Raw genomic sequence first — 10491 nt, forward strand, 5'->3', positions numbered from 1 at the left:
TTAATATCACTTCTTCGTATCACATAGCCTCTATTATCTTTTGTGAACTCCTCCAATTCCGTTGTAAAGACATACTGAAGAAGCACTAATTGAGATTATCTCTGGAATTCGAGAGTTGGTGTATTTTTAGGCATGTTTTAAAAACTATTTTCCCTTTGTTTCTGGAATGCCTCCCATCCTTCCTTCTATGCCAGACTGTTTACATTATTTAAATGCCTTCTGCTTATACCACTCTTTACAATTTTCACTTCAACAACATCGGCCTCCGTTGCTCTTTTTTCCTTCGCTTAGACATAACTGGGATGAATTCCAATCCCATACTCAAAACCACTCCCTGTGCTGCACTGCTGCTTTCTGTGTTAGGTACATCCGGCAGTGCGTTTCTATGGCAAAGGTCTCCTTGTTCAGCTGAAGGAACCACGTACAAAGGGTTAAACCACTGAGTTGGAAGGGATCTTTAAAGGTCAGGGTCCAACTCAAACGATTCTACGAAACCTCTCTTCTTTTGCAATAGAAACTGTGGGAATGGCCATTTTCCCAGACACTGGAGTTTGGCGCAAACTCACCCGGATACCCCTCACCCCCTGCTTTAGGTGACCTTGTAAGGGATGCAGTCAAAAGACCAAAGTTCAGGACAGAAACACAAACCCAAAACCTTCCTCCATCCCCAAATCTAAGGGGTCACTTCCAGTTTTCCATCACACTCCTCCCTGAGGCTCCCCAAACAACAAGTGCATTTCACAGACTCGGGGCTCACAGATAGAGCTCAACAGTTCACCTCCAGCCCTTCCAGCTGCGAGGAGAGAAACGTCCATGTCTTGACTCAATGAAGACAGGAAAATCCAGCACTCCTTTACTCTGCAGAGGAAGAGAGGTCCTGGTGACAAAGGTGCTGGGCTTCAATACAGTTCTGGATGCAGTGCCAATTCTGCAAGAGACCTTCCGTGCCACTGAAGTCACATAAGGACACATTGTGAATATTTCATAGGCAAACCTGAGCCCTCGCTGATTTAGAAGGAAGGAGATGTGAGGAGAAGCACGCTCTCCAGATCCCAGGATGCTTTTGGGGACAGATTTAAGATTGTTTCTTCCTTGTTTTTCCTCTTGGGCAAGATTTGATTTTGCTGCAGTGGGGCTGCCCGTTCAGCTGAGGCTTCTAGGAGGCTTCAAGGAATTACACGGCCACTTACACCAAGATAAGGAAAGCAGAGACACAGCTCAGCCAGCCCAGGAAACGCAGACTTCAAACAGAGTACTCAGCACATGGGCTAAACCTACTCAAGGGCAGACAGAGAGCAATTCCTGAGACTCCTCAACAATCTTCTGAAGATCCCCCTCCCCAAGAAAGCCCTTCCCCATTTCCTTGGGATCTGCCTTGGAAAAGCATCTCTGTGCCCTAGAGCAGAGCGCTGTGAATCCCAGTATATCAGAAAGAGGTGCGTCAATGAAATTACAGCATTTGTCACATCTTTTCCTTACGTGTTCAATTACAATTTAATTTCACCTCTGGCTGTAAGAAAGCATAACTCTGATTCATAGTTCCCTCTGTATAAAAGCTTTCAGGTGCGAGGGCACGGCCTTACACTACCACTGGTTTTCAAGACAGTGAGGTGCTAAAAATCAAGTCAGAATTCAAGGGAAATAAAGCAAAATGGAAAAGTTCTGTGGAGCCTTCTCCACAGGCTCACCTTCGTTCCCCATGGAAAATTATACATTTGCCATCCAATTTCTTTTCCTTGCAGTCTCAAGGCAGTGAAACAGCTCTCCTCCACAGAGATGCTTTATCACCATCAGTTCTTCCTACATCCTTTTCATTAAAGGAAATGCTCCCTGAATAACCTACATTTGTACTGAGAGGAGAACCACTGCAAGGAATAAAACCAGCTCAATTCAGCTAAAAGCAAAATGGAAGTCTCTAGAAGGGTAGAAAATACAGAGCTTATCATTTTAACATACCAAAAAAAGGGCAAGCTGGCTTTCTTCTATCTCTTTGCACTGTGCTTCCACTCCATCAGGAAGAGTGTTTTCAGATTGCCATTGGTGTTAGAAATAAAACCAGAGGGCACCAGGAAAAAAATGGCACTCTCAGCCCTAGAGCTCAGCACAAAGCCTGAGAAAGTGGAGAAGGGACACCCTGGTCCAAGACTCTGGGAAACCAGGCTGTCACCCACCTCCTACTACTGTCTTCCTGGACTGTTTTCAGACTCCTGAAGATGATCTCTCCAAAACACCTAATGCTGGTATCCTCACCCTGAAAGCCAGAGAGGCCCCATTCCTGGAGGTGCTGTCTCATTGCTGGAGGTACTCAAGGCCAGGTTGGAGGGGGCTGTAGGCAGCCTCATCTGGTGCCTCTTTTAGTGGTTGGCAGTCCTACCCACGGCAGGGGATTGGAACTTGATGTTCTTTGAGGTGCCTTCCAACCCAAGCCATTCCATGACTCTATGAAACGTTATGCTGGTTCTGGTAGGAGGAATGGTAGGGCACTAAAACATCTCTGTGTCCCCATATAACCCCGCAGAGAAGTGCCAAGTGCTCATCACTGCACGACCTCCTTATCTGCAGAGCACCTTGTTTCCCCTTGGCTCTTCCTCAGCAGCATCCCTATGCCCAACAGGGAGCTTTCTCCTTCCAGCCTTGCACATCCACTGCCCCAAATCACACTCACAGCAGGTCATGGAAACACATCTTCCCCCATAGGGGAGGCCTCGAGGAATCTGCCCTCCCAGGGCTGGGAAGCAGACCTGCTTCAACATCTGTGGTTTGACCCCCTCTAGTGGGTAGCACTCACCAAGACATGGAGCCCTGCCAACACCCCGCAACCAATGGAGACCCCACTCAAGTGAGAAAGCCTCTTCTTAGTGATGATGATGGTTATTACCCACTCCCACAACTTACCTGCCCTGTACTTCAGATTTCAGTATCTTTGGCACGTTCTAAAAAACTGGACCTCCACAGCCAGCATTTATGGAGATCCTGTAGAAAACTCTTAGAAGCGGGGACAGAACAAGTAAAGGTTTTGGAAGGGAGAACCACTTCACTGGGGAAAAAAAGTTATACCCCAGACTGGTTCTGTAGAACACATTTATCATCTGTTCCAGAACGTCTTCCCTCTGCCAACTTGTCAAAAGCTGACAAAACTCCACACTATAAAGGCAAGCTGTTAAAACTTGGCTAAAGGGAAAAACTAAGCTGCCAGACAAGCTAACCAGAAAAAGCTGAAAAAAACATTTGAGTGTGCCAGGGCAGACAGTAAATTTACAGAAAGGCTCTATGGAATTAAACATCCCAAACCAAGACAAGGAGATGCTGTTTGGACAGCAGCTACTTCACCGCTCATCTGATAAGGCGATGTCTCCCACTTCAAGAGACTTGGGCAGACATCTTTAGATATCTTAGCTGCCTGCATTTCCAAACTACCTAAAGTAGCTTATATCCAACTCACAGTTCACCCCAGAGCAAAGTATTTTAATAAAGCCAAAACCTACTCATCGCATAGTCATTAAATATCACATATTCCTTTTAAACCCATTGATTCATCCTTCCACCTCCGGGCACGCCAAGTGATGAACAACTCATAGATTTGGTCTTTCCACTAATAAACAAGATGTCAGGTCTGTGCCGAAACTTTAGGAATCTTTCCCTTCAACACGCACACACATGGTGTTTTAATGTCAAAATACAGCGTGGGTTTTTTTTCTTCTTCTTAGCAAAATGTTTCTCTTCTAAATATGTACTCCAATCAATTTTAAAAACAAACCCCAAATATATTGCACTGAAGTCACGCATCTTATCATTACTGACAGTCACCAGACAGTGAGATTTGCAGCTGATCAGTGTTCATCTTAGCTCCAACTCCGCATTCTGACAATCCAATGGAATTCAATAATGTTTTCTTTAATAGCACCCTGCACTGCAAAAGGTCAGACTTTAAACCTCGTACTCCAGGACAGCAACCATGACCCACTGACCCATTTATTACAGAGGGTATGGAAAAGTACAACAGATGCAGAAGTTACACTCCCAGTCATCACGAATACACCTTCTACAACTACTCAAGACACGAAAACTCCAAGTCAAAATTATTTTTCCTGAACTTACAGAGATGAATGGTTTCAGTGAAAGCAAGAGCCTTGGCAAGCTGAAAGGACTCACCAACCTTCAGCCTATTTCCAGCAAAACCACAGCACTGCACTGCTGCTCCTCAAGAAGCCTCCCTTCTGCAGCTCACAGGGCAGGAGTACAAGAGCCAGTGTTGTGTGCCCAGCTGGCATCTTCCACTTCTGTAGCAGTCTGCTGAACTGTTCTAGTCTTTGAGATAGTCTAAGGGATTGAGATGAAAGGCTGAAATTGCAGATGTATGAAGGTAAAACCCCCAGTACCCAAGCTTTATTGGTGGGAATGTAATTTAAGATCACAGCGCTTCAAGCACCCATTCAAAATCTCCATACAAATATGTCTGCATGTACACTTTCACCATGTACTTTCTTTCCAGCAGTCAGCATAGGAAGTCAGTATGAATACAGCCCCAAGTTCTCAGCTGAGCAAAAGACAAATGCAACAAACTCCAAACATCACTCAATCCCCCTCAGTAGCCCCCTGGTTACCTCTCACACTTGTAATGGGGGAACCAGGACACGAATAGAAGACAAAGCCCCCACCCTTCCTAATTACACAGACACAATTAACTGCACATCCACCACCACGAAAGACTGAAGAACAACCTTGCTAAAAAAGGAGCCTGACGTACGTTTGAGTCCCTGCCATAAGAATGTGATTTATCCATCTCACTGGTGAGCGTTTCCAACATCCAGGAAAAGTCCCTGCAGGAACCGTGTTATCCCCGCAAGTAAAACCCAGATTACCTAATGTCTACCAAGAAGCAAGCCCTCGGCAATTCAGGAACAGGATTGCTGTACAACTCCAACCTGCCCCCTCTGTTCTCTGCGATTTCGCTTCCAGCTGCTGAGCAACAGCTACGACAGCCTCTCCATAACGTACAGCCCTGATTACGCTCCATGCAGTCGCAGCGCATATCCATTATCATGCAGGAAACCAGGCTGGATGCATTATGCACTGAACTTACATTGTTCTAGGTCTTCCTCCTCCGTCCCCACGTATCAACTTCTTACCAGCACGGAGCGATTTAGCTGCAGGCAAACACTGCTAAAACAGCGCTTTCCACTATTAGTCCCATCACCGCATTCAAGATTAATTTTAACGGCGTTTGCAATCGCTATAGTGGGAATGGAAAAAGATGCCTTGGTGGAGGCTAGCCTACAGACAGCACGAAGTTATTCTTGCTCTGGTCAGATACTGGGAGGCAGCTTTACGCCGTCGGTGTGCCCTACAAAGCAGGAGGCGCGTGCTGGTGAGATGGGTGATCAACAGGAGAGCACGCTCGCTCATTGCGCCTAATGCCATTTGGGCTGCAGAGCTCCTTCCCAGTCCCTCTCAGCAGCCCCAGCACTGCACTGTCTCACAAGCCAAGATTTTTTTCTCTGCAGTAACAAAGCGGGGGGAAATTCTGGGTTACTTGAGCCTCAGTTCTTCACGTGATAAAATAAATCACCCCTCCACACACATCACCCTCCACAGGCATCACCTCCGCAAGGCTCCAGCATCCCCCTCCCCGCTGCTCACCGGAGCGTGCCGGGGCTGTCTGTGCCCATGCAGGCTTGCACCACGCTAATAGCCATTTATTTCTCCTGGCTCTGAGAGAGGAGAAACCCAACTTGCAAGAGAAGCATCTGCATCAAGAAACGCTTTTGCTGATGGGATCAGCATTAGGAAAAGCAGAGAAGGGGTCGCATCCCAATTTATTTCCCTCGTAGGCATCACAGCACGCCCACCCCTTCAGCATCCCCAGGTCCACATCTCGGCCATAAGGAAACAAAATCCACCCCCAACAGGAGCTGAGCACCAGCGTGCTCAGAACATCACACAAATGACATTGAAGGTGCAGAGGAAATATATGTACGTGCTGTTGCACTGCGCGGTGCCATGGGCTCCTTTCCCAGGTATACATTTCACGCAACCTTCCCACGCAGCTCCCCGCCCCTCCACCCCCTCGGAAAGAAATAAGAAATAATACAAAATCTTTGATGTGTATATTCATTTTATCTTAAGAGCGGTGTCCTCAGAAGAGGTGTCAAGGCCCTCCCCTGCCTCCACCCACGCAGCCCTCCCCCAGGCTCCCGCACGCTGTCTCCATCTTAACTCCAGCCACTTCTCCACCGATTTCATTAGGCAGCAGGGTTAACCCCTTCTGCTATCCAGATGGCCAAAAAAAAAAAAATATCAAAAATTAAAAAAATAATAATGATGACTTCCTCATCAATCATCACCTTCTTCTTTTCTTCTCATCCATATCCCAGTGAATAATTCCTACCATCCATCCATCCATCAGGTTATTTTGGCCCCATGGATTCACATTGGAAATGCCGATGCAGGGATGTGCACCCTCCCAGCTTCACCATTTAGTGCCGTTTTCCCCTCCTTCAAAAATCCAGCACCTTCTGCCTATCAATAATTTTAAGAGCGTTCAAGCCCAACCAGACCCATCGAGACCCTCTCCCCATATGTATCCAGGGGGGTTGCGGGGGGGGGGGGTGCATGCAGGACCCAATGCCAGCACTCAGAGCCTTCACTCCAGCCTCCATCATCCATACCACCTTCTCCTTCCATCTTATTAACCCATATCCCCTCCAGAGTGATCTTAGAGGACGCAGGGCCACGCCAGGTCTTTACAGTTGTCCTTACAACACCTCTTTCTGTAAAAATGCTGTCTCTCTGGAAGCGTTTGTATCTTACAGGCTTTCATCCCAGAGAATCCCTCCCTGCCTCTCTCTTCCATCTCTTTTGGGGGATGACAGCTCCTCGCTCACTCTTTTATTCCCATTGATCCCGGGAACATTCTCCGGCCCCATCCCCTGATCACTCCAGGGCCTGTCCTCAAGAGCTGCTCCAGGGCATCAGTCTCCGACTCTGACCTTCAGTCTCACACTGACAACCCAAAATCCATCCCCGTTTCCCCACTGCTTCCTTCCCCACCACCACAGGGGACAGATGCAACCCTCTCTCCCTCCCTCATCTACAGCAGGTTGACGCCAATCCCTTTGGAAACAGCACACCCCACAGCCAGAGGCCTGCCCCCCATCTGCCCCCTGCCTCTCTGGAACAGCTCCCTCTTTCCATGGGGCTGCTTCCTTGCTACTCCCCAGCTCTTGGGGCCAGCCTTCCCCATGGCTGCAGGGCCTCGTTCTGCAGTGATGCTGGCACGGGGGTCACCCCCAGCCCTGGGCCTACGTCCACACTGTCACCTCTGAAGGGTGGTTAGCATCACCTCTCAGAGCACCTGCAGAGATGAGCAGCCCCAAATCCACGCCCTGGTCCTGCCCCAACCCTGTGGGGCAGCAATATCCCATCCCTGAGGCACCCCTTCCATGTGCTTGTGGGGAGCACAAAGCCACGTCCCCCCAGGCACCGTAAGGTGACAGCAGCCCCTCCACATCTTCCCTCCCCGTAGCCCCACACACTGACTTTAGGGGAAATTTCTCTCCCCTCAGTACTGTGGGCTCCTCATCTCCCCCTGCTTTTATGTGGGGAGAGTGCTGGCCCTGCCCAGTGAGGACCAGGAGGTGACAGTGACCCCCATGGCCTCCTCAGTCCCACACACTTACCTGGAGGAACCTCTCCTCGGCCTAGTAGGGATGACCCCAAATCTCTCCTGCTTCTATATGAGGGGGGGAATGACTCAGACAATGAATGGACAGCATACTTCAGTCCCCCACCTCAGCCACATGGGCATTTTTTGTGGGAATTTCTCTTCCTTTGGGCAGCACAAGGAGGGCCCCCACATCTCCTCCAGCTTGGGGAGCACTGACTCACCTCCACCAACCTGTGTGCCCACGGGCCAAAAGGTGGCAGTGACCCCATTTCCCTCACTTCAGCCTCACAGATCATCTAGGGGCATTTCTCCTCCCTCTGAGGCTCTCTTCAAGCTAAGGGGAACGAACCCCAAATCTCCCCTCTTTTTTACATGGGGTGCACTGACCACTTCCACCTCAGACCATGAGATGACAATGACCCACGTCAACCTCAGACCATGAGGTGACAGTGACCACATCCACCTTGGACCACCAGGAGACAGCAACCCCTTCAGCCCCACCTCAACCCACCTCAAACCACGAGGTGACAGCAACCTTCACGCACCCTATTACAGTCAATGGACAGCGGTCATCCCCATGCTGAGAGGACCCACCTCCACCATGGGCAACGTGCAGGCAGCGACCCTCATTCCAGCCAAGGGACAGCAACCCACTTCCAAGCTGGACCACGAGGTGACAGCGATCCTCATTATTCCACCTCGACAAAGTGACAGTGACCAACGTTCATGCTGGAGTAAACTCATTATTCCTCTGGACACGAGGTGACACCAAACCTCGCTCCCCCACGTCCATGCGGGTCCACGAGGAGGCAGTCAACTCACTACCCCACATCCCCATTGGACGTAAGGCGATGCTGAACCCCACACCTCGGACCACGAGGTGGTGGTGACCCCAACTCCGTCACCAGGCACTGCCCCAGTAGTCCCCACCGCACCGCGAGGCGGCAGCGACTTCCAGCAAAGACACACCGACCCGCGTCCGCTCCGGCCCACGAGCCGACAGCGAACCCGTCAGCTCACGTCCTCGCTGAACACCGAGCCCCGTTCCTCCACGCCGGGCCACGAGGCGACAGCGATCCCCCGTTCCCACCGCACCCCGGACCCCCGCCCTTACCTCCACACCTGTCCCATCTGCAGCAGGTGGATGACGGACTGCCAGACCCAGACGGAGATCCTGCAGAGGCGCTGCGCCCCGGGGGTGGCGGTGCCGGCGGCTCCTCCTACCCCGCCGGGTCCCCCCCGGCGCCCGGCGGCCCCCATCATGGGCGGCCCGCGGCTGCTGAGGCCCTGCACGGCGCCCAGCCCTCCGCCCGTGTAGTCCTGCACGAACCAGCGGAAGCTGAGGATCTGCACCAGCACCGAGGGCAGCAGCACGAAGGCCAGCGTCAGGCCGCACCAGACGTAGTCCCGCCGCCCGTAGTGGTGCAGCGCCAGCCACAGGTCCGTGCCCACGTCCCCCAGCAGCACCAGCAACGCCAGCACGATCCACAGGCAGTCCAGCCACGGCCGCTCGCCCGCCCCTCCGACCTCCGGCGCCTGCGGCGCTCCCTCGTCGGCGGGGCGCGGGGCCAGCGGCTCGGCGGCGGCGGCGGCGGCCGCCCGCCCGAAGAGGTTCCGCAGGCAGGCGCTCCGGCAGCCCCAGTAGCACGACGACGTGTTGCAGCAGTGGCAGATGTGCAAGGAGCTGCTGCCGCCCGGCTCCTCCGCGCCCTCCGCCGCCGCTGCCCCGACGCCGCCGCAGACGCCCGCCGCCGCCGCCGCCGCCTCGTCCAGGTTGTGCAGCTGGGCGAAGCCCACGCCGCCGCCGCCGCCATCCGACTTGGCCGCCATCTTGCCGCCGCCGCCGCGTCTCCGGCCCCTTCGCCGGGCGCGCTCGCTCGCTCTGCCCCCCCCGTCCCCGCTCCCGGCGTCCCCCCACCCGCCGCCCGCCCGCCTGCTGCCTGCCCGCCCGCCGCCCGCCCGCCGCTTCCGGGGGCGGCGCTTCCCAGGCCGCGCAGCGCGGGCCGGGCCGCCTAGCGACCGAGCGGGGCAGCGCTGGGCCGGGCCGGGCCGGCGGGCGGCGGAGGGGGGAACGCTGTGGGGCCTGCGGCTGGGCCCTGCGCCGGGTTCGACTATCCTTTCCTCGGGCTGAGCTCGCCCGGCCCCAGTGTTCGCCCGGACCTCCCGGTGCACTGTCACAGAGTGGTTGGGTCGGAACGGACTTTAAAGCCCATCCAGCCCCGACCCCTGCCGTGGGCTGGATGCCTCTGCCAGCTCGGGTTGCTCAATGCCCATCCATGGCCTTGGGCACATCCAGGGATGGGGCACCCACAGCTCTGGGCAGCAGTGCCAGGGCCTCACCACCCTCTGGGTACAGATTTTCATCCTAACATCTAACCTAGATCTCCTCTCTTTTAGTTTAAAGTCATTCTTCCTTCTCCTGTCACCGGTCTGTGCAAAAATCCCCTCCAGTTCATAAGCTCCCTTCAAATACTGGAAGCTGCAGTCAGGTCTCCCCGGAGCTCGGCTCCCTCAGCCTTTCTTCATCCTCTGAGCATCCTTGTGGCCCTCATCAGCTCTGCTCCAACAGTCCCGCATCCCTCCTGTACTGCAGCTCCAGGCCTGCACACAGTACTGCAGATGGGGCCTCAGGAGGGCAGAGCAGAGTGCCCCTCTGCCACCCCTCTGGTGATGCAGCCTAGGATGCTGTCCAATTTCTTGTCCACCAAGACCCCCGAGTCCTTCTCCACATCAGCCTCTCCTCATAAACACACGGGCCCTTCCATCTTCCTTCCCCCCATTTGCTAGCTCCCTCTTTGGGGACACTAAGCTAGCTCACCCCGTTC

At 53.1% G+C, this 10491-nt stretch overlaps 1 protein-coding gene across 1 annotated transcript in view; it reads right to left on the reverse strand.

Moving 5' to 3' along the window:
- Nucleotides 1–9496, reverse strand: part of XKR6 (XK related 6) — a 188910-nt gene extending 179414 nt beyond the window's left edge. Inside the window, exon 1 of the mRNA XM_085218315.1 lies at nucleotides 8781–9496. Coding sequence (XP_085074441.1) covers nucleotides 8781–9496 — 716 coding nt within the window. The remainder of the gene's footprint in view (nucleotides 1–8780) is intronic.
- Nucleotides 9497–10491: the final 995 nt, after the last annotated feature.

Source organism: Meleagris gallopavo, chromosome 2, assembly GCF_905368555.1.
Source record: "Meleagris gallopavo chromosome 2, MGAL_WU_HG_1.1, whole genome shotgun sequence".
Lineage (NCBI taxonomy): Eukaryota > Metazoa > Chordata > Aves > Galliformes > Phasianidae > Meleagris > Meleagris gallopavo.